Source organism: Penicillium vulpinum, assembly GCF_028829585.1.
Source record: "Penicillium vulpinum strain IBT 29486 chromosome Unknown utg000003l_segment0_segment0, whole genome shotgun sequence".
Classification (NCBI taxonomy): domain Eukaryota; kingdom Fungi; phylum Ascomycota; class Eurotiomycetes; order Eurotiales; family Aspergillaceae; genus Penicillium; species Penicillium vulpinum.
In genome coordinates this window covers 8,049,613-8,071,982 of record NW_026643243.1, presented here as the reverse complement: position 1 = coordinate 8,071,982, position 22,370 = coordinate 8,049,613, and the positions used below count along the sequence as shown (strand labels likewise).

The 22,370-nt window shown below is 47.9% G+C and overlaps 9 protein-coding genes across 9 annotated transcripts; 4 read left to right on the top strand and 5 right to left on the bottom strand.

The window, feature by feature from the left end:
• Window positions 1–43: 43 nt before the first annotated feature.
• N7479_008091 (putative 2-methylcitrate dehydratase (PrpD)) lies at window positions 44–1,581 on the top strand (the record flags this gene model as incomplete). Its single annotated transcript, XM_057255785.1, has 2 exons — window positions 44–374; window positions 443–1,581. 2 exons carry the CDS (start codon window positions 44–46, stop codon window positions 1,579–1,581), a joined length of 1,470 nt encoding a protein of 489 aa, XP_057109647.1.
• A 96-nt stretch (window positions 1,582–1,677) lies between these two features.
• Window positions 1,678–3,126, bottom strand: N7479_008090 (alpha-ketoacid dehydrogenase kinase family protein; the record flags this gene model as incomplete). Its single annotated transcript, XM_057255784.1, has 2 exons — window positions 1,678–2,851; window positions 2,930–3,126. The coding sequence occupies 2 exons, from the start codon at window positions 3,124–3,126 to the stop codon at window positions 1,678–1,680; spliced, it is 1,371 nt and encodes a 456-aa protein (XP_057109646.1).
• A 508-nt stretch (window positions 3,127–3,634) lies between these two features.
• On the bottom strand, window positions 3,635–4,006 carry N7479_008089 (uncharacterized protein; the record flags this gene model as incomplete). Its single annotated transcript, XM_057255783.1, has 4 exons — window positions 3,635–3,722; window positions 3,782–3,850; window positions 3,904–3,944; window positions 3,992–4,006. 4 exons carry the CDS (start codon window positions 4,004–4,006, stop codon window positions 3,635–3,637), a joined length of 213 nt encoding a protein of 70 aa, XP_057109645.1.
• A 564-nt stretch (window positions 4,007–4,570) lies between these two features.
• On the bottom strand, window positions 4,571–5,558 carry N7479_008088 (urea carboxylase-associated family protein; the record flags this gene model as incomplete). Its single annotated transcript, XM_057255782.1, has 2 exons — window positions 4,571–4,767; window positions 4,823–5,558. 2 exons carry the CDS (start codon window positions 5,556–5,558, stop codon window positions 4,571–4,573), a joined length of 933 nt encoding a protein of 310 aa, XP_057109644.1.
• A 5,978-nt stretch (window positions 5,559–11,536) lies between these two features.
• Window positions 11,537–15,234, top strand: N7479_008087 (GTPase BMS1; the record flags this gene model as incomplete). Its single annotated transcript, XM_057255781.1, has 3 exons — window positions 11,537–11,594; window positions 11,671–11,741; window positions 11,800–15,234. The coding sequence occupies 3 exons, from the start codon at window positions 11,537–11,539 to the stop codon at window positions 15,232–15,234; spliced, it is 3,564 nt and encodes a 1,187-aa protein (XP_057109643.1).
• An 852-nt stretch (window positions 15,235–16,086) lies between these two features.
• On the top strand, window positions 16,087–16,595 carry N7479_008086 (uncharacterized protein; the record flags this gene model as incomplete). Its single annotated transcript, XM_057255780.1, has 3 exons — window positions 16,087–16,238; window positions 16,292–16,422; window positions 16,477–16,595. The coding sequence occupies 3 exons, from the start codon at window positions 16,087–16,089 to the stop codon at window positions 16,593–16,595; spliced, it is 402 nt and encodes a 133-aa protein (XP_057109642.1).
• Window positions 16,596–17,056: 461 nt separating this feature from the next.
• On the bottom strand, window positions 17,057–17,589 carry N7479_008085 (uncharacterized protein; the record flags this gene model as incomplete). Its single annotated transcript, XM_057255779.1, has 4 exons — window positions 17,057–17,072; window positions 17,234–17,243; window positions 17,289–17,460; window positions 17,482–17,589. The coding sequence occupies 4 exons, from the start codon at window positions 17,587–17,589 to the stop codon at window positions 17,057–17,059; spliced, it is 306 nt and encodes a 101-aa protein (XP_057109641.1).
• A 47-nt stretch (window positions 17,590–17,636) lies between these two features.
• On the top strand, window positions 17,637–19,324 carry N7479_008084 (uncharacterized protein; the record flags this gene model as incomplete). The annotated part of the gene is made up of 2 exons (XM_057255778.1): window positions 17,637–18,356; window positions 18,419–19,324. The coding sequence occupies 2 exons, from the start codon at window positions 17,637–17,639 to the stop codon at window positions 19,322–19,324; spliced, it is 1,626 nt and encodes a 541-aa protein (XP_057109640.1).
• A 328-nt stretch (window positions 19,325–19,652) lies between these two features.
• Window positions 19,653–21,655, bottom strand: N7479_008083 (MFS transporter; the record flags this gene model as incomplete). The annotated part of the gene is made up of 7 exons (XM_057255777.1): window positions 19,653–19,667; window positions 19,718–19,795; window positions 19,849–19,943; window positions 20,015–20,473; window positions 20,537–20,968; window positions 21,047–21,124; window positions 21,184–21,655. 7 exons carry the CDS (start codon window positions 21,653–21,655, stop codon window positions 19,653–19,655), a joined length of 1,629 nt encoding a protein of 542 aa, XP_057109639.1.
• Between the last annotated feature and the right edge of the window lie 715 nt (window positions 21,656–22,370).

Sequence of the window (22,370 nt, the reverse complement as noted above, 5' to 3'; positions counted from 1 at the left end):
TCCACTGAGTGACCAAAATTCCAAAACACCCATCATTACATAAATGTCTCGCCCATACGACCAGCCAATAGTCGACATAGTGAACTATGTCTACCACCACACCCTCAACGAAGACGATGAATCGATTTGGAAATGTGCGCGGACAGCCCTGCTGGATGCAATGGGCTGCGCGATCGAGACAGCAGCGACGAGCGCCGAATGCCGAAAGCTGCTCGGGCCCGTGGTCGAGGGCACAGTCGTGCCGGATGGATTCAAAGTCCCGGGAACGGAGTTACAGGTCGATCCCGTAAAGGGTGCTTTCGATCTGGGTGTCCTGATTCGGTATTTGGATCATAATGATGCGCTTGGTGGTGCGGAGTGGGGACATCCTTCAGGTATGGTTTGTTGAAGACATGGAGCTGGGAATTCTGCCGGTGAGACTAAGATATGGATTGAATTGCAGATAACATCGGTGCTATACTCCCAGTCATGGATTGGCTGTCGCGTGCAAAATTTTCTGGTCGACTGGTTCACGATGGTCCGCCGTTGACGATACAGACGCTGCTCATTGCGCTGGTCAAGGCGTACGAGATACAGGGGTGTTATCAAATGCGGAATGCGTTTAATACTTATGGAATTGACCATGTGGTGCTGGTAAAATTGGCTTCTGCTGCTGTTGTTTCTTGGTTGCTTGGGATGACAGAAGAACAAGCCAAGGCGACTATTTCTCATGTTTGGATGGATGGCCATCCGAACCGGGTGTACCGATCCGGCAAAAATACTATCCCGAGGAAAGGGTGGGCAGCAGGCGATGCGGCGAGAAGAGCTGTGCAGTTGGCTCTACTGGTGCAGGACGACCAGCCTGGTTCGGCAGGGGCGTTGAGCGCGAAGCCATGGGGATTTTTGGAGCGGACTTTTGGTGAGGCGGGGTTTGTACTTCCACGACCATTTGGGTCGTGGACGGTGCAGAATGTACTGTTCAAAAGCATGCCGGTAGAAGGGCATGCGATCTCGGCCGTGGAGACAGCCGTTTTGCAAGCGCGTCAATTTCGACAGAGGGGCCTGTACGATCCACTCAAACAGACCCAGCGAATAAATCTGCGAACGACAGCTGCTGCGTTTTTGATCGTCAATAAGCATGGGCCGCTGCACAACGCTGCTGATCGTGACCACTGCATTCAGTATGTGGTTGCCTTGGCTTTCTTGAAGGGTAGTCCGCCAGAGGCTGCGGACTATCTAGACAAAAGCCCATGGGCAAATAGTGAGGAGCTTGAAGCACTGAGAGAAAGAATCATGGTGCAGTCTGATCCTAGGCTCACGGAGGACTACTTGGATCTGGAAAAGAAGAGTATTGGTGCAGGGATGACGGTCTACCTCACAGATGGGTCCTCGTTGCCTGAAATACTGATTGAATATCCTGTAGGACATGCGCGGAACGCCAAAACACTAGCTGCAGTACAAGATAAGTTTTTCCAAAATATGGGACTTATGTTCTCTGCAACGGAGATCGGTCGAATATTGGGTGCTGTTCAAAATCCAGATACCTTGATCTCGGATTTCATAGATCTGTTTATCCGGCCATCGGCCAAGGCAAGGTTGTAAAAGGCAAAGCTATTTGCAGATATCAAGAGTTGGAAGTACTAGCCAAAAATGCTGATCTTGTTCAGGGTATCTAATGCTTTCGTTCCATTGGCTTCATCAGTCGATTCTCCCAACTCCCTGCAGTGTCAAGTAAACATCTGTCCCCCATCCCCACAGACTTTGCACCGCAATGCCGCCACCGAAGTACTCAGCGTAGGCTCGGCTGAGAGGCAATCCATAACCAAGACCTGCAATACTGCTGAGATGGCCACCGCTAGCAGAGATGGTGTTCAAGGCATCCATGTTGCCATTTTCTGAACCCTGGCAGTCCATGTCGGAGAAAGTCGTGAAGCTATACGACCAGATATGGGGGAGAACCTCAGGCGGAATACCACCACCACGGTCACGGATACGGATTGTAATACTCTGAGATGACGGAGCCGAGTACCCGATAGTTTCATTCTCATTGGCGCCAGCAAGCTTGGAATCAAGCTCAAAGCCAGCATCGGCATCACCCGAGATCGACCGCTCATGTCCGGGAACATCTGGAGCCGCAGCGATGGTCACCTCGATGGGCTCACGCTCATTTCCATTCTCAATAGTTGCCCGGAATGCGTTCTTCAACAGCTCCGTGATAATGTACTCGATGTGTACAGGGATATGAGCAAAGGAGGCATCGGGCTCACCTTCAATCTTCAAACGTGGTCGCACTCCGTATTTGAGCTCACAGATTTCTCCAACGAAATCCTCGCATACCCGGATGATGCGTGCTGGTTGCAAAGCTGTGTCAATGACGCCTATGTAGTTTGATGGAATCGAGTTATTGGACGCAGGTGCATCAGCACCGTCGGATGGGTTATCGCTAATAGGTTGGGAGGCATAATGAAGAGCTAGATGCTGCTCCGCGATCAAGCGTGTACCGATACGTGCACGTAGATGCGTGTCTAGGAAGCTCGTCACGTCAGCCGGGCTGACATATTTCCTGCACTCCAGAAACCCGCGTGCAAGGACGGGAATTGTATTTGTATGTGTTTGTACGAGATCTGCCAGTACATCCCCAAACTGTTTCTCTTCTTCGAGAGTCGTGATGCGGCGCTGTTGGTATGGTATGAGGGTTGATAGCGAATGGAGGTAATTATGGTAGATTTTAGAGACATGGGGATTCGAGACGACGATGAAAGGGAGGTTTCGTAATGCTTGGATCCGTGAAGCTAGTCGGGCGGGGAGGAGGGAAAGTGTGAAGTTGGCAGAGGCTAGAAGAGCTTCTTTGTTCAAAGGTGGGCGGCCGTGTCTGAGGGATTGACATAAATTTAGCACATTTTGATTCAGCTCTGGTATAAGTTATATAATATATATATGTAGAACTGACTTTAGAAGGTCTGCAAGTGTCAATGGCCGACGGGGACTCGCAGCCAGCTCCGCAACATTGTCTTTGGCGACATCAAATGGGCGACCCGCCCAGTTTGGACTCCGCGTTGATGATTGACGAAAGAAGCGAGGTTTTGTAATTGGAAGGGCTCGGCAGCCAGGCCGAAAAGGCATAGCTTTAGATATTGCGGTTGTCATTGTGAATTGCCATGAAATAGAGAGAGTTGAGCGGGAGTTCACAGTGAAACCTCGGGACGGAAGATCTGCATCGGCGGTGCGGATATCATCGGTCTAATATCCCCAGATCAACACAGGGATTAAACCTCCAAGGTTGTTATTATTTCACCAGCGAAAGGTATATTTACATGGATTTCTACTTTCGAATAGTTGCATAATGCTCACTCAAATTTAAATTCATACACACTGTGCACATAACTCAACTTGATAGTTGGATTCAGGAAAATTGCTCCATCTGTATGAATGCCTGTACCTCTCGTATTTGGAAAAGATGGACTCATAAGATGTACATGGCATCACGGATGAAAACAGGTCGCGTAATTGGTATCAAGTCGTCTCGCTGAAGCAAAACAAAAAAAGAAAAGAAAAGGCCACCCAGATAGCCAGCTTTAGTGTTTCCGTTCGGTCATAAAGCAGAACATCCACAGCCACTGGAGTCTTCAGTCCTAGCAATGTTGACTGGGGACATCTACTGAGTCTCCACTGCACCATCCTGCTCAACGTGGACATGCTCAGTAGATTCGAAGGTTTGGACATTGTCATCGGGGAACTCAGCACTAATATTGATCCATATATTAGTATGCGTCTTGATGACATAGATCGCACCACGACTTACGTGAAGCCTTTGATGATGCTGTATTCATGTCTGATGACACCACCCTTCTCCCTGACCGAGGCCTTGGCCCTAAGAAGACATGTTAGTATCAAGGTATTTGAGATTGTAATAATGCGACATACTTTTCCAGCTCCTCGACGGGAGCGTCGGTCTTCAGCGTGATCTAGGTAGATGTTAGTTCGGTTGATTCCAAAATAAAACCGAACTCACGTTGTAAAGGGGCATGGTGTCAGATAGCGAAATATGTGTCCGAGTGGGAAAGCGTGGATAAAGGAAAAGGGAGAATAGAAAGAAAGAAAGAATTTATAAGAGAGGGGCTTGAGGGGTGGGAGGCTACACTTTATTTTGGGGGAAGGTGCCTTTTAAAGCAGGTACCTTCCAATCATCACCCTTTTTCCCTTTCTCTTTCACTCTTCATCTCCTTGGCGTAGAATGTATATATGTACATATGTGTGTAGTATGTATGCTTGAAATTATTTGGGTATCCCCGTGTTACTTGACTATGTCGTGATCTATTGGTCTTACATGTAGGTATGACATGGGCCTGGTTGCTTCTACATTATACTCTCTCAAAGCCGGATTTTTATTGCATCCCTTACTGAAATGACTCTATACTCCCCCTTATAATTCCAATCTGGCCTACAACTTATGTTGAAAAGGAGGGGACCGCTGTTGATGTAACAATGTGAGGCAATGACATCATATCCGAGGCACGCGAGGCAATATGTCTTGCAGGTCTTCAACAACGCTTCAATAGACGACTCTGTAATTTTATTTGATATTTTTGCCCTAGAATCCAATGTAACCATCCTCTTCGCGGGGAGGCATCTTCATACCGTGCATTCCCTTGTACTTGGGACTTTCTGGAGACTTCCATCCCTCTAGGACCTTGCCCTCTGCCAGTTGATATACCTCCACACCCAATGGACGACAAGTGGCTCCCATATCACCTTCCTTATCATCCCAACCCCAATTAGAAAGATCACCTGGGAGTATCATTAGCATAAAAAAAGGCATTTGTGTACTGTAAAGGTGCCATACCGCCAGGACACGCAGATAGCGCGCAGAGAACATCTACTTCTGCAAAGAACTCAAAGTACTCGCCCACCTTTGCAGGGGAGGTCTCCATGAAGTACTTTCCATCCTCATCCAAACCTGTCACCTGAAACACATTCAAGACATCATGGACATCTAGCTCCGTCAGTCCATGGGGGATGACAGAACGAGTCAGGTTCGAATGGCAGTGGAAGTCAAAGGTCTCTCCACCCATAAGCAAGTTCACGTAAGGATCGCACCGAGTGCCCATCAAATCATGCACTCGCCCACCAAACTGCGTAGTCCCGAACGCGACTTCTGGGTTGCGCTTTCCATCTGGTCCAAGCACGTCATGTAGTTGTCCGCCTCCTAGTGAGTCCCCCGTGATCGTTACGAGGGGCCGCAGGTACGGTAGGTTTGACCATAGCCGATCACCCACTGAGACGTGGGAGGCGTGGATCTGTCGGGTACGCGCAGCCCACATCCGTTCTCGGGGGTTATTTGCATTCCAGATGTTTAAGTCTCCCACCTGTGGTCCCTTCGGCGTGGTCAATCGGCAGATGTGGCCAGCGGGGACAATCCATGCTTGGGCAGAGCATGGCCTGATAGTAAATGATTCCTTCGAAATGCGTGCGGAGGGGCTGGATGCGGTTTTGGAGATTGATCGGTACAACTGCGAAGTTGCATGAACTCCCGAATTGGGCGGTGCTGTGTAAGCTGGAGGTGGCCGACGCGCAGACATTATATGCAATTTGCGGGGTTGTATATAGACCGATTGTTACACAAAAGTCTAGTAGAGGAACACTGTCGGATTCATAGAATCTGGAGGAAGATACGGAATACATTTATAGCTTTCGATCATCGGAGGCTTCCCGATATCGACGACTTCTGCCCCGCATGCTAGCCGTGAAAGGAAGTTACATCCTGCGATTTCTAAAGGAGTGCGTGTGAGATAGCGCCTGTTATCATGCGGAACCTAGACCCAAGGAAAGCTCAAGCAGCGGGGTGATGTCTGTCTCATGTTAAAAAGACCGGGCCGGTGAAGGGAAATCTGTCCGACTACTCCGTATGGTGGAAATGTATGGGTCCAATGAATGGTATTCAACTCTCCGTATTGCTGTATTGACTTCCTGGCAATTTATACTGTCCTGATTACATAAGAAATATTACTGCATACTTAGGATTAATAAATCCTCCGGTATCCTGGTGTATCTGCGCCGACACACCCCCTCAGCGGTCCCAGTATGCTTGCTGAGATCGCTGTATCATCTTGTAATTCCTAGTCTATAAGATGGCCTATATCAACCATGTTGAGCAGTCGCACGAAGTTCTCATGCTTTTGCCGAGTGAGCAATTTGGTGAGGCCATCAGCAACCATGCTTGCTGTAGGCACCCAGCGCACCCGTATTCGACCCTGTTGGACTTCCTGGCGGAGCCAATGGTGGTGAATATCGATATATCGAAGCTTCGTTTCAAAAGCTGTGTCCTCGCTTGTCAATAAGCTGATAGTCCTCTCGTTATCACAGTCGATTGTCAGGTGGTGTGACGGAGTAAAGGCGAGGTTTTGAAGCAATCGGCGCCACCATTGGAGCTGCTTTCCTGCCTCCGATAGGCCGAGTAGCTCTGCTTCTGTGGTTGATATTGTCACTGTGGGTTGCTTGCTTACTTTCCAGTCAATTGGACCGCCGTATACTTGACAGATATACCCAGCTGAGCTTTTTCTATCCGGGTGGTCTCTATACGAAGCGTTACTTACAAACTGCACCGAGTCGGTCCCAGTATTGGCTGTTCCGTACTCAATCGCTAGGTTCCGGGTGGAGTAGAGGTAGGTGATGACTCGATTAGCTGCTTGCTGGTGCTGTGGACCGGGGTTCGTGAGAAATTGCGCGAGCTTCGCGGTCGCCTTTGCAGCGTCGGGCCTAGTGATAATGGTGGTATACCCTGCTGAGCCCACCTTTTGCTGGTATAGCAGGATTTCCTTTGGCGTTGCCACCCCCTGAAAAGGGGTTAATTCCTCAACCGGCAGTGGAGTATAGACTGGTGCCCTTTCTGTTAAGTGATATCGGGTAGCAATGCTTGTTATATAGCTATCTTAATATAACCAGAGCTTCTTTTGTTGCCGGTCTCGAATGATTCGTATATTTAGGAACTATACTGCTTCTCTATGATCGGTCAGTTCCCAGTGTGCTTCGAGATCTCGCTCTAATTGCTGTGCCTGCGCCTTTGCATTGGTATAACTGGCGATTAGGATATCATCTATATAGAAGAAAACCAGTAGTCCTTTTCCTATAAAAACGTATGGGTCTTCTGGCACTTGCTGTAGACCTAGCTTGCGGAGCACGCTTACTGCTTCTTGCTGCCAAAGTCGTGGTGAAATCCGTAGACCGTATAGCGCGCGACGTAACTTCCAGCATTTACCTAGGTTTTGAAATCCCTTAGGTATATGTGTATACGTCTCTTGGTCTAACTTGCTGTTTAGGAACGCGGTGACAGCATCTCTCTGTCTTAGGTCAAGATCAAAGGCAGCAACCAAGGCAAAAATCATCCTCGCTGTCCTTGCTGCTAGCGTAGCAGCTCTCTTTTCCTCGTGAGAGATAGTTTCAAGGTCTCCGCGCACACAGATACAGGCCTTAAGCTTCAAAAGGTACCCGTCCTGGTCAAATTTATATAAGAACACCTATAAAAGAGGGAGAATCTGCTTCCCTCGGTCTCTTGGTTTCTTAATAACCTCAAAAGTCCCCTTTTCAGAGAGGGAGTTGATCTCCTTCCTTATCGCTGCGAGAAAACCTTCCTGAAATAGGTGGTTTATTATATCCTTCCAGTATTTTGGCGGTAGTAGGAGGTCGTCTCGGTGGCGGCGAGTGTCTGGTTTCTCAGCGTATAAGCCAGCGGTAAAAGTATAGAGTAGCGCCGGCGGTTCCACTTCTTAGGTGGTGCTTATCGCGTAGGCGAAGTCTTTTTCCTGCCTTACTTGGCGTCTACGCCTACCACTGAGTATATTACTGGTATCTATATCTCCGATTATCTCTCTTCTCGGAGCCAGTAGCTCTGCCTAAAGTTACTTCTCTAGTTCGTCTTCAGTGGTTTTAAGATCCGCTTCTTCTTGCTGGATCTGGTCCCTTTAATCTCCCTCGGTATCCACCCCCTAACCAGAGCCAGTATACCTCTCTTACTCCTGCGGTGGGGTGATTGGTAGTGGTAGTAGGGGCTGTTCAATCGGAAAGGAACCTGGTAGTGCTTATGGTGGAGGGTCTAGGGTCGGCCAATATAACCTATTACCTACCCCCTGGACTAGGGTAGTCCCTCGTTGGTTAACTGTTATCTTTTAGACCTCTGCTTATTACGGAACCTCCTCTTGCTGCTGTACTTACTGAGGCTCCTGTGCTTCCTGTAGATCCTGAGTCCTCTCTTCTATCGTACTAGTCTCCTCTTAACTAGTAATTTGGTGGTTTATCACCTGTGCGACCTCCTTAACGGTGAGTTCCTGTGGTCCCGTTATAGCTAGTAGTGGGATAGGCTGATATTTCTCATAATCAGGGGTATATTTTCGTGTCTCGTCAATGACTGTATCCCTAATATACCTCACTTTCCCACTATATAGGAACCAGATCTTCCAGATATTCGAGGTAAGGTATCCCACTACGAAGCCAATCTCTGCACGTAGGTTCATCTTATCGGACTGTACTTACTTCTCAATCCTGCAGTACACTAAGCTTCTATATAACCTAATATTTGATAGGTTTATCCTCGGCGCCTATAGTGCGACTTCCTTCCTTACTTCCTCCTATAGTACCACCCACCGATTCTCGGCGGCGATATACGTTGGTGTACGATTTAATAACTATACAGCGGCGCTTACGAACTCCGGCTATAGCTCCTTTAGGAGGTTCCCTTCGAGGGCGAGTATACGTATCCGGGTGATAATCATTCCACCTGATCTCTCAGTATACCCATTCATCTCTGAGTGCCCTAGGGGGGAGTGATATATCAGGATACTATCTCTTGTGAGACTATACTCCGCTGCTCTGCTAGCTGCTGCTTTATTGTTATAGTAGAAGGCCTTGATTAGCAGCTTCCACTGATTTCTTACAAGTTATACAAACTGGTTGATAGCCAATTGATATTTAGGTTTCACTTCGTAAGTCATAATCCAGTGGAATCTCGGTCCTTCTAGGTAGAAGTGGGATATCCAGCGGTGCTTATTGTAGGCTGGCTGCAGCTGAATTAGGTCGAAATACACCCTTCCAAAACGTCCAAAGGTACGTCCAACTTGTCGTCTTGAAATCTGCCTCGGAGCACTTCCTGTCTTACAGGTCTGATATAGAGATTCTTACTCTGTGCTTACTCCTCCTTTATCGTCAAGAACAACGCCGTCTACTATAGTAGTAAGCTTTGCTACGGTCCGCGGTTGAATGTATACTAGGCGTCGGTGCCAAATTTCAGAGGAAGCCCTTGATTCCTATGGCTTCACTGATTTCCGTTGTGCTTACTGCACAGTATATACTTGTTGTGGCGGAGCCTCGCCTGGCTTATTAAAGATCCAGAGATTGAATTGATCCTATAGGTTCACACAGACAATAGGTCTATTATTTGGGTCCCGTATACAGTTTGTACGTTGGCACCAGAGGCCGCCTTTCTTCTTTAGTATCGCGTACGACACGAGACTTATATAGAAACTTGGTGAGTATAGAGCGTCGCTTAAGGTGATCTCTATCCTTCCCTTTACCGGGTGTCTCCCTAAAAGTCTGACTTTACCTCTCCCTAGCACCTACGTAGTACTATCTCCGGTTGTTAGGTCAATTATATCAGGTGTGAAGTCGACGAATAGGGCTCGGTTATTGCAGATATATATACTTGATCCGGTATCAAGAATCCACCGGTCACGGAGGGAGGGCTCGCCTACCTTTACCACAGAGAGCACGTGCTTGCTAATCTGTATAGCTTCACTTGGCTTACTTCGAAAAGTGGTTGCAAAGCTGACTTAGTTGGCGGATTCGGCTGGTTTTTCCTGTGCTTGCTGAGCTTACTGAGCTTCAGCTATCACTTTATCCACCTATTGCTTCCAAGCGTGGTCCTTTCCTAACTTCTTCTTTGCTTTCTCTAGTTTCCCTTCGTTTAGGGTATACCCTTCTGGCCGAATCGCTTCGTTTAGGAGCCAGTAAGTAGCAACTTTATACTTCGGGTGTAAGCTACCACAAGGGCAGTGTCTCTTCTCAAACGGAAGCTTCTCTTACTTTATTTCCGGTTTCGCCTCTTAGTGACCTTACCAGGTCGAGAAAGCGCCTTTTGGAGGAGTGGTTAATAACACCACCTGTGCTCCTATCTCGCGATTCATCGCGCGGAATGATTCAAGGAGATCTCGGGTATCGTACACCTTCTTTTCTATCACTATTTCCTGGTATTTGCCTTGCCACTATATAGGTAGAACTTCTTTCACGGCGTGCAGGAAGTCCCTATTGGTATCTCCGTCCTTAATACCAAGACTAACCGCTTACTCCCTTAGCGAGTTCCACTTTTGGAGCCACTTGTCGATGTCTCCAGTCGGCTTCTGCATTACAAACACTTTCCAACTCATTCGGATTTCCTCCTTATACGCGGTCGATCGAGCGAACCGAGACTTCAGATACACAAGTCTATCATACGGTGTACGATATATGATCAGTGCGAGGTGGTGTACTGGGTCAAGATAGGTGAGGATATATTCATTTACATCACTCAGTCCCTTTGCTTACTTCTCCCATCGAGTATAGCTCATTTTATACACGTCTGCTTGGTCTCTCCATTTCCTTCGATCTGTTTCGGTGCCCTCTTCAGGATATTCTGGTTGTACCGGTTCCTTTAGAGTATCAGGTCGTTCAGTTGACGGGGTATCCGGGTTGCAGTGATCCCAGACATTTTTTTGCATTGCGTATAGCTGCACCTTCGCAAACCAGGTGAGCCATTGCGGTGCATCCTTCAGTTTATCGCCCTTCATGGCGGAGAGAATCGATGCTGTTTCCATTGCTGGATGCTGTGTTGTTTTGATGTGAAACAAGGGATGACTTTCTGCGGAGTGGCTTCGTGGAGGTTTATAAGACAGTTTCTAGCAAGTTGCTAGGTACTATATGCCGATATAGTAGTCTTATTCAGTGCGAACCGGGCTCATAACTGTCCGACTACTCCGTATGGTGGAAATGTATGGGTCCAATGAATGGTATTCAACTCTCCGTATTGCTGTATTGACTTCCTGGCAATTTATACTGTCCTGATTACATAAGAAATATTACTGCATACTTAGGATTAATAAATCCTCCGGTATCCTGGTGTATCTGCGCCGACAAAATCTTTCTGCCTCAGGCCAAAGGCACAGAATTGTTAATGCCTCAGGCATTTAGATATTGTTGGAGCAAGTGGTATTGTAAAATAGGGGGGTCCAATGAATGGGTTTCAACTCTCTGTATTTCTGTATCGGCTTCCGGGTACAATTTATATGAAGCCTCGATTACATATATTAATTACAAAACATGAAGGATTAATAAATCCTCCGGTATGCCGGGCTTCATGCACCGACAGATATCCAATATCCTGACTAAGATTTATCTACTCCGCTTTGGCAAAAAAATAATTACCGCTAATTTTTTGACTGTTGGGGAAAGTCCTCTACCTCGATTGCGCTTGCCTTTATTTCTTTTTGATAAAAGCAGTGAATCTGTTGAGGTATCATACCTCTTTACAGATAGCATGGAGGATCAATCCAACAGGGCGCATCGCCCTGCCAAAGAGAAGAAGAAATTTGAGGGTATGGCGAGACCGCTCCGATACATCTACAAATATTCTGCTTTCAAGCCCATGCTAACAAAGATTTTGCTTTACAGGTGCTAATCCGAAAGCCTTTGTCACTTCCAGACCTGGAAAGCTCAATAAGCAGGCTGCGCGGTCGCATGATGTATGCATATGAAAATTTTCTACTAGTCGATTGATGCTAACCTAGACTTCTTCTCTAGGTCAGAGAAAAGAGACTCCATGTCCCCCTCGTGGATCGTATGCCCGAAGAGGCCCCGCCAGTCGTTGTCGCCATCGTGGGACCCCCGGGAGTTGGAAAGACAACTCTGCTCAAGTCTCTGATCCGCCGCTACACCAAGCAAACTCTCAGTTCGCCGCAAGGTCCGTTGACCGTTGTTACAACCAAGCGCAAGCGTCTCACCTTCATCGAATGTCCGTCCGACTCTCTCGCAGCTGCGATCGATATTTCTAAGATCGCAGATATTGTGCTTCTCATGATTGACGGAAATTTTGGATTCGAGATGGAGACCATGGAGTTTTTGAACGCCTTACAGACGGCTGGTATGCCGGGTAATGTTTTCGGTATTCTTACTCACCTTGATCAGTTCAAGAAGCACAGCACTTTGAAGGATGCAAAGAAGCGTCTGAAGCACCGTTTCTGGAGTGAGCTATACGCGGGCGCAAAGCTCTTTTACTTGTCTGGTGTTATCAACGGCCGTTACCCCGATCGTGAAGTGCACAACCTTTCCCGATTCTTGTCCGTCATGAAAAATCCTCGTCCACTCGTGTGGCGCAACTCGCACCCTTACGCTCTTGCAGATCGTTTCTTGGATATTACACCACCTACTAAGATCGAGGAAAACAAAAAGTGTGATCGCACAGTCGCGCTCTACGGCTACCTGCGCGGCACTAATTTCCCCTCCCATGGCGCCCGAGTCCATGTTCCTGGTGTGGGTGATCTGACTGTTGCCAACATTGAGAGCTTGCCCGATCCATGCCCGACTCCCTACATGGACCAGCAGATCGCCAAGATAACAGGAAAGTCCAACAGGCGCAAGCTTGGCGAGCACCAGAAGCTTCTTTTCGCTCCCATGTCTGATGTCGGCGGTGTCCTGGTCGACAAGGATGCAGTTTACATCGATATTAAGACAAATACCTTTGACCGGGACTCGGACGAGGATTCGGACGATGAGGAACGCCGGGGTCTTGGCGAGCACCTTGTTGTTGGTCTTCAAGGCGAGCGCAAGATGCTGGGTGAGGCTGACCAGGGTGTTCGTCTCTTCCGTGGCGGCGAGGCCCTCGATAAAGCGGATGACGATGATACGGGACGGCAAGATCAACGCCGCGCCCGCGTGGCCGTACCCGAACAAGACGACATAGATATCCCCGAAGGATTCGACAGCGATAGCGAAGAAGAAGCCGATGAAGATATCAACGAAGATGACGTGACAGATGATGAAGGCGAACTCGAAATTTCTGCGCCTGCAGACTTTGAATCCCGTTTTAAGGCCAAACAGAACGGAAATGCTGGTGGAGAGGAAGAAGAAATGGCTTTCGCTGACAGTGACTCTGATCTGGGCTCCATTTCTTCAGTTTCAGACCAGGAACTCGAGAGCGGCGATGAAGACGAGGATGAAGAACAAGATGAGGACGATGAAGAAGATGAAGAAGATGAGGAGGGCAATGTTCGGTGGAAGGAGAACATGCTTGCCAATGCCAAGTCTCTTCACGGAAAGCGCCCTCCTTTCCGAGTCACCGACCTGTCAAGAATGATGTATGACGAGTCAATTACACCAGCTGATGTCGTGAAGACATGGCGCGGTGAAGATTCCGATGAGGAGGACGAGGAAGATAGAACCGCTGACGACGAAGGCGAGGACTTCTTCAAGAAGACAAACAACGAGAAAAAAGACCAAGCCGACTTCCGCGCCGTTCCAGAGTACGATTACGATGAGCTGGAGCGGAAGTGGCGGGACGAGGAGTTGCTCGAGATGATCAAACTCCGCTTCATCACTGGTAAACTCTCTGGTGGTGCCTCTGATGATGAGGACGATGATATGGACGAGGATGAGGATGAAGACGAGGGCGACGGTGACTATGAAGACTTGGAGTCTGGCGAAGTCTTCAACGGTATCAAGGAAGATGGCGATGAAGACGAGGAAGGAGAAGGCGATGATGAACCCGAAAACGCTGCCGACCTGGAAGCCGAGCGTGAGCGAAATGCCAAAAAGAAGGAAGAACTAAAGCTACGTTTCGAGGAAGAGGACCGCGAAGGCTTTGGAAAGACCCAGGACGGGACGCATGATGGTATTGATGGCCACTTCGGGGAAGACGATTGGTACGATCTGCAGAAAGCCAAGCTGCAAAAGCAAGCAGACATCAACCGCGCGGAATTCGAGACTCTTGACCCTACCTCGCGTGCCCGAGCTGAAGGTTACAAAGCCGGCACCTATGCGCGTATCGTCCTTGAGAACGTACCTTACGAGTTTGTCTCCAAGTTCAATCCTCGCTTCCCTGTCATCGTTGGTGGTCTCTCACCTACTGAGGACCGATTTGGTTACGTGCAGATCCGGATCAAGAGACATCGCTGGCACAAGAAGATTCTTAAAACCAACGATCCGTTGATCTTCTCACTTGGCTGGCGCCGCTTCCAAACCATGCCTATTTACAGTACCTCCGACAGTCGGACGCGAAACCGCATGCTTAAGTACACACCTGAGCATATGCACTGCTTCGCTACCTTCTACGGTCCTCTTGTCGCTCCCAATACCGGTTTCTTGTGTGTGAACTCGTTCTCGAACAAGAACCCCGGTTTCCGCATTGCCGCCACTGGTGTTGTTCAGAGCGTGGATGAGCATACAGAAATCGTCAAGAAGCTCAAGCTTACTGGTCACCCTTACAAAATCTTCAAGAACACCGCTTTCATCAAGGACATGTTCACCTCTGCGCTGGAAATCGCCAAATTCGAAGGCGCATCCATCAAGACTGTCTCTGGTATTCGCGGTCAGATCAAGCGTGCGCTATCCAAACCCGATGGCTGTTTCCGTGCTACATTCGAGGACAAGATCTTGATGAGCGATATTGTCTTCCTACGTGCTTGGTACCCCATTAAGCCTCACCGCTACTATAATCCTGTGACCAACTTGTTGGACCAGGTTGATGGCGAAAAGGGTGATAACGGATGGCAAGGCATGCGCTTGACCGGTGAAGTCCGTCACTCTCAAGGCATCCCCACTCCCCAACTCAAAGATTCGACTTACAAACCCATTGAAAGACAAGAGCGTCACTTCAACCCGCTCCGTGTGCCAAGACAGCTGGCTTCCGAGCTTCCCTTCAAGTCGCAGATCACCAAAATGAGAGGCCACAAGGAGCAGACCTACATGCAGAAGCGTGCCGTTGTCCTCGGAGGCGAGGAAAAGAAGGCCCGTGACCTCATGCAGAAGCTCACTACCATGCGTAACGAGAAGCAGGCTAAGCGAGCCGTCAAGCAAGAGGAGCGCCGCAAGGTCTACCGTGCTAAGGTGGCTGATAGTCTGGAGAAGAAGGCCGAGCGCGAGAAGAGAGAGCGTAATGATTACTGGCGTAAGGAGGGCAAGAAGCGCAAGAACCCGGATGAAGACTCTGGTGGCCGTGGACGCGGCAAGAAGCGCAAGTGATCTATTGTTTGTTCTTGGACATGTCTTAATCTACTTGGGTCTTTTGCATAGATGGCGTTTGGACCCAAAACTTGTACCTACATTATGTTGGATGTTCATTTATATCAAAACTATTTCATCGACTATTATTTACCCAGGCTTTCCTCTCGTACCGCCTATACTAACTATATGATTTCTTTCTATACTAGGGCCACAAGATTACTAGTCGGCCGGTATGCCTTTGTCCATGACAGATGCAAGACTTCATAATCTGATTTATCTGGCTCAAGATAATATGATATTATGGGCGTGACCTTGACACCACTCCGATGTCTTGTTCGGATGTCTTTACACTTTTTGTGTTTTTTTTTTTGCCCTTGGTGTTATCACTTCAAAAGGATCAGTAGGTTTATCACCTTACAATATACAGACGTCTTTTCTATGTACAACCAGAGATACTCCTTCTCGCCGTCGGTTGGTCTCCGATGCATGAAGTATAATACCTGACTCACATCAAGGTTGAAGCAACTGAAAGTACCTGGCAGTTCTCTAAGCAGGAAAGTACCAAATAGCAAACCAAGGGTTTGAAATGTATACCCTCGAATGTGGTTTAGTAGGTCGAACTACCAATCCTCTTTCCACCTGGGTACTATCCGGCACAAACCCTAACTTGTAAAGCTTCATACATAATCGCTCATTCCATATCTAGCTTAGTAGCACTCGCAGTCAAGTCTATATTATCCTCGTGAATTCCAACTCTCCTCGATTTTCAATTCTCCAACTACATCTACTTTTCATCAAGCTCCATCAAATCTTTGCCTTCATTCATCAATAAAACATCTTTCCCAAGCATCAAACAACATTTAGAAAGACATGGCTCCTATTCTAGGCTTTGTCGACGTCAGCACGCTCTCGCCTCGGGCTGTCAAGCAATACGAGGCTAATATGGAGAAGGAAAACTCCATAGCCACACTTCTTCTCGTGATCATCGTGATCATCGGTGCAATCGCCTTGGGAGGCACTTTGTAAGTCCACCATCCACCCACCGAGCAAAAAAGCATACTAATAGATTTATTAGTTACTGTCTGATAAAGCCCAAGTGTGAGGAAAAGTGGAAGCCCAAGCTTAAGCCCAAGCTTCGGGACTACAAGAAGAAGTGTGAGGGCTGGAAGAAGATGGTGGGGGACTGGCATATCCCCAAGGAACTAAGTAAGTTGATCTCCTCAATGCGCTTGTCCTTGATATGCTAACAGTGCGTTCTAGGGGCGCCAGAGCCTGCTCATGTGGCTGCTCGCCCTGTTCCTGAGGCTCCGGAGGTCAAACAGATCACCCGTGATCTGACCCCGGAGTACATGAAGATGTCGACGGCGGGCATCCTCTAGGAGGTCGGAGTGTTTGGGGCTCAGTGCTGGTAGAGGTATCAAAGGCCTGCCAGGCTGATGCCTGTGTTTTTATTTTCATGCGGAGGAAGGGATTTCTTTTTTCTTTTTGTTGTTTCTTTTGTCTTTCTTTTGTCTTTCTTTTGTCTTTCTTTTGTCTTTCTTTTGTCTTTCTTTTGTCTTTCTTTTGTCTTTCTTTTGTCTTTTGCTCTTAGATCCATCTTTGCTTTCTCTCAGCTTATTTTTACTTTCTGCTGAGTTTTGACTTGCGTCTCTTTCTCTTTTGTCATTAGAGTTGATTCATTGGAGTATATTTTCTGTATATCATATCATTATTGAGAACTCCGAAATTGATCTTCCTTTCTTGAGTTGTATATTGTAGTCTCATAGATGTTGTGGTAGTACTCCGTATACTTCGAAGTATACCATCGCACTCAAGCCACCAAGTCCACTTACAATCATTTTCAACCAGCTTCATCTCTAAATGACCTTAGAATGATTAATTTGAGAATAATCTCTTTCTATAGAAACTCATTGAACCTGATGAAATTGGTTTAGTACCATCCACGTGACCGCGCCTCACACGCGTGTTCTAAGGCTGTAACCCTTCCCTCTACCAACTATTCAACGAGCTAACATACCGTGGCGCATCTGTATTCAAATTAGTTTTTACTGTTCGCATTCTTTTATTCAAACCCTTGCCGGGCCCTTCATCCGGGGTCAAAATCACGGTGGATAGAAACCAATTTGCCGCCTGCTGTCGCAGCCCTTGCGCGTGTGCTGGTCGATCGCCACTCGATCGGGCAGATGCTCCTGGTTCCCACAGCACTCCCACGCGTTTTGTTGAGATCTCGACTGTTGGTTGTATCTAAACCACTTGGTATCGTACACTACCGGTCCCAAATCTTGATGCAGTGACTCGAGACAGGACATGCGTGTTGAGATCGTGCGGCCGCGTAAACTCGCGATTAAAGCTAGCTCGCGTGTATTTGCCCATTGTCGCTATCCCAGCATCTTTTAATCTTCCACATCCCATCCTTGATCATGAATGACGGTCGCGATGGGCCTAATCGCGGGGCGCTCCATGCGGAGGCCAGTGCGAACACCCACTCTATGAACAACGCGACGTCTCCCGAGCCTCACAAACCAATACCTTCGGCCGAAACCAAAACCACACAATTGCCGCAACCATTGTCACTGCAAATAGATGGCTTGAATGCTGTTACCGTCGCCCACGGCGAGGGTAGCGGTCCGAACTCAGCCTATATTGAATCGTTGGAGCGCGGCAGCGATACATCGGGCGATGGCCGACGACTAGATCTTTCCGCTAGCACCTTCACAGACTCTCTTTCCAGCATTCCTTCATCCTCAACCGATGGTAATAGCCAGTCGAAAGAGTTCGGTACCTCTCATATATTGAATGGACATACATCGATACCGGGGGTGGACCGGGAGTTATTGGAATCCCAACTTCCCCCGCACATGCAGCCGGTGAATGGAGGCTCGTCAATAGATCGATGGCAACCCTCACTATCGCCTATCAAAGCCGGCAATGTTGCAATATCACCGCCACCATCGCCAAAACATTCACGCACAAGGTCGAACTTTGATACTCGCCTGGCCCCAAGCCAGAAACGGACAGCAGCTGGCGACTTCAAATCCAATTTAGATCCCCCGACAGCTCATAGTACCGACGGGAATGGAGCTGCACGGCGACGTTCGAAGAGTACGGGCTCGTCAGCTTATGGGAGTAGAATTGCACAGGTAACGCGCTCACCCGCTCACCCGCTCACTCAAGAGTCTTATAGCTCATTTGTATTACCCAGTTATCGGTCCATATCCGTACACGTCTATCATATGCAGCCGCAAAAGTAGAGCAGGCTCGACAGTCGCGAGAAGCTACCCCCCAAACCGCACTACAAACGCACAACAGTGCGTCGCCATTGAGCACGTCGGCAGCAAGTGACATCGCATCATTACAGGCAGGAAACACCACGCCTTTGTCACAAAGTTCCCAGACATCTTCCAACGGGAACCCTCATCATTTTCCGAGCCATAACCGCTCGCGATCAGCATTCTCATCTAATCAATTCCTCCCGACTCCAAAACTAGCACCGCCTGTGGATATTATCTCATCAAATGGTCATAACCAGCGCCGTCGGCCGAATCCTAACGCAGTCTCCAAACCTTCAGACCACAACCCTATCTCCCGCCACCGACGCCATCATTCACACCAAGAGAACGGCCTCACCCGGCCATTCAACGGCCAACAAGTCCTAGGATCAGAAGCGCCCTTACTCTCATCGTCTCACGCACACGCACCAACATCCACGCCGAACGGCTTCTACAGAACCCGCACCCAATCCCAAAGCACACTCATGGAACAAGACGCCATTGAAACCCTGATGTTCATGTCTAGCCCCGAGAACTCAGGGTATCGTTTCAGCCCTCGTCCGCTGCAACCAGAGAGCACGCAAAGCAGCCTGAACGAGTTAGTAAACGCTTCCAGCAATGGAGCACACCACAATGGAAGTCAAGGCTCCCAACGCTCCAAGTCTCATAATGGTCGTGAGGCCGGAAGAAAACCAGGGCTGGAGGCTCATGCTGGTGATGATATCGATCGTCTTTTGGATCAAATGGATAGTGATAGCGAGGACGAGGAAAGATATGCATCATATCGTCCTCGAATTAATGGTGCACATCCATTTAGAGATCATCAACACCCGAGGTAATTGCATTTTGTTGATCCTAGATTTTTGGATTTTGCATGAACAAAAGCTGGGATCATGTCATGTACATCGCTTTAGCATTGTGGGGGTTTTAAAATTGTGGTATAGCCATACCCAGATCACAGGGAGCGTACAATTGGTACAACTTCACTTGATTTGCTGTAATGAAAATTCAGACCTGGCATTTATCTGGGCTAAAATAGTTGACAATATGCATGTTGTTTGCTCTCTATATGAATAAGGTATTGATAATTACTATGAATATGATCCTGTGCCCAAAAAATACTATGATTAAATTACTTTTTTGTCGTGTTCGTAGTTTGTATGCGCTTTAATGTGCGAGCTCCTATCATTCTGTTAGTCTCGAACTGTGAACTAATGGAGGACATCACTTACACTTGCGAGCTTACTCCTGGCTCGAATCTTGGGTCCATATAAGGCCAGCACCCAGGGGACCAGAGTCAAAGCAGCACCCTGTTTCGATCCAGTCAGTTGATCTTCTTCTTTTAGTATTTGCTGCAGCTTACAAGTCCTCCCAGCAGACTTGATGCCTCTGGATAACCAAGATTGGTGAACATGGCAGTCGTAACCAAAGGAAAGACACCGCCGAGCAAATTTCGGCCTATCGAGGAAGATGTTAGCATCTCAACACATACGAGACCTTCAAGAGAGCGACCCAAGGAAGATACTTACAACAAGACTGCGCCGCAATCGCCGAACTCGCATACCGATGATAAGTATCGGCGAGGTAATTAAACGTAGCAAGATAAATAGAAAAGATGCCCATAGTAGCACAACCAACGGCCATAGCGGGCACGATCCAGTGAACAGATGGGAAAGAACTCCAGCCAAACCAGAACATTCCAATAGGCAGAAGCACAGATTCAATGCAAACAAAATACAGTCTACCTTCGGGGGAAGTGGAGTGTTTCCCGAAGCGCATGGCGATGCGTTCTTGGTAGATACTGATGATTGTGATGAAGATGACGCCAACGCACATAGAGGTGAAGACGGCGCCGGTTTGCTCAATTGTGAAGTTGTGGTTTGTGCGGAAGATGAGTGGTACAGAGCCGAATTGTAGATAGAGGACTGCCCAGCTGAAGGAGACCCAGAGGGAGAAGAAGAAGACCACTGGTTCTGTGAGGAGCATGTCTGAATTTATATGTTAGCTTGATATTCTTTCTTCCTCGGGCATGATTGCTTTTGAAGACTTACGGAATGGTCGGGATACCGAGATCTGAATCATGGTTGCGATGGATTCTCGCTGCTCGTCGCTCTTGACCTTCCATCTGATTCGACGAATGCATTTTTCTTCAGAATCTTCGCTCGACAGGATTACGCCGTGGTGGCCAGCCTCTTCAAGTTGCTCGTAGTACTCGTTTAACTTTGCTGCTTTGCGACTTAGCAGGACACTGCCGCGCGTTTCTTTGAAGAAGAAGTAGATAACGATGACAAATGCGGCGGACACGATTGCATGCGAGTAGAATACCCAGCGCCATGTGGTGCGTGTGATGATTACGCCAGAGATCAACGGTGCCAGGCCAGTACCAAACAAAGCAGCTGCCGAGAAGAGTGCCATAGCTGTGTTACGGTCTTTAGCGTGATAGATATCGCTGATCACGCCGCCAACCATGGTGGAGAATGTTGCTGTGAGGGTCAAGTTAGTACATGTATCTATTGAGCAATGTATGGGAAAATCGAGAATTTGGGAAAGGTTATACATACATCCACCCACACCCTGGAAGAAACGAGCTACAAGCAATCCAGCAAAGGACTGTGTACCTCCACAGCCAACTAAGCTAGCTATTGACATACCAAGTTAGCATATGCCAAGTAATACAGTTAAAGGAAGGTATACATACCAACGAAGAGAACTCCACTGGCAATAAAGATTGGTCTCCGTCCATTGATCTCGGAAAAGGGAGCTAGCACCATTGGCGCCAATGCAAACCCACAACAGAAAAGCGTGATGCTCAGATTGTACACCACGGTGCTGATCCCCCACAACTTAGTCAATTCCTCCGATGCAGGGCTGACCTCGCCCGCTGCATAACCCGCCAATGCAGTAACCCCGCAGGCGATATAGGTCATCATGGACTTGCGCCATTTTGGCCACAGAAACGGAGATATATAATCCTCTAGACTAGGCGGTTCCGGTGGTGCTGACTGAGCAGGACCGGGAGGTAAAGTAATGCATGGGGTCGGCAAGGGTGTTTCTAGCTCTAAATACCGGAATTCGATATATTGGGATCCGCACAGAGACTCGGAATTCTCCTTGAGCTTTTCCATGATTGTTGGTTGTTGTCCAAATGACTCTGGCGTTATAGATGCCATGTAGTGAGTCAGAATAAGGGTTGACAAGAGATTTTTTGGGGGTTTTGACAGAGTTTCGATGATTTATAGGCTAAGTATATAGGGCGTGGAGTCGTGCGAGAGAAAATTGGAGAATCTTGGAAGGATCAAAGGCCGAGTCATAATCATAATAATCCCCCCAATTTGATGATACACCGATGCTACCATATTGTTTGGGTATTGATGCGGAATAATGTTGAGCATGCTACTCCTCTATACGGCCCTTTGCATTTAATCATATGTATCATGCGGAGTTGCATTATATTTTGCTATAAATGCCATGAGTTGAAGAAATCCTTCAAACGAAATAGGCACCGCGGAACTGATAATGGAACTGATAACGGTTTATCCATGGTGGGCCCCGGCCTTGGCGTTTGGAGTCATCGTATACCGCCTACTGAATATGTCCTAGCTTTACTTCCTTTTTTAAAAGGAATTTCACTTCATATCAATGATTATAGGAAAATAAGGAATATTTTATATGTATTACTCCTAAAGATAGAGGAAACACAAGAATAAAACGAGGGATTGGTAGCACATATCATTCATAACAATACGGGGTATAGTTCTCCGCAGTATAATCAGGCACCCGTAGTTGTGATGGTAATTTCCCCAATTTGGGGGACTGGGGAATGGGGAAATTGGACTCGGTAGAAGTGATTAACAATCAACAAAGAATCACCAGGGTATGCCAGCA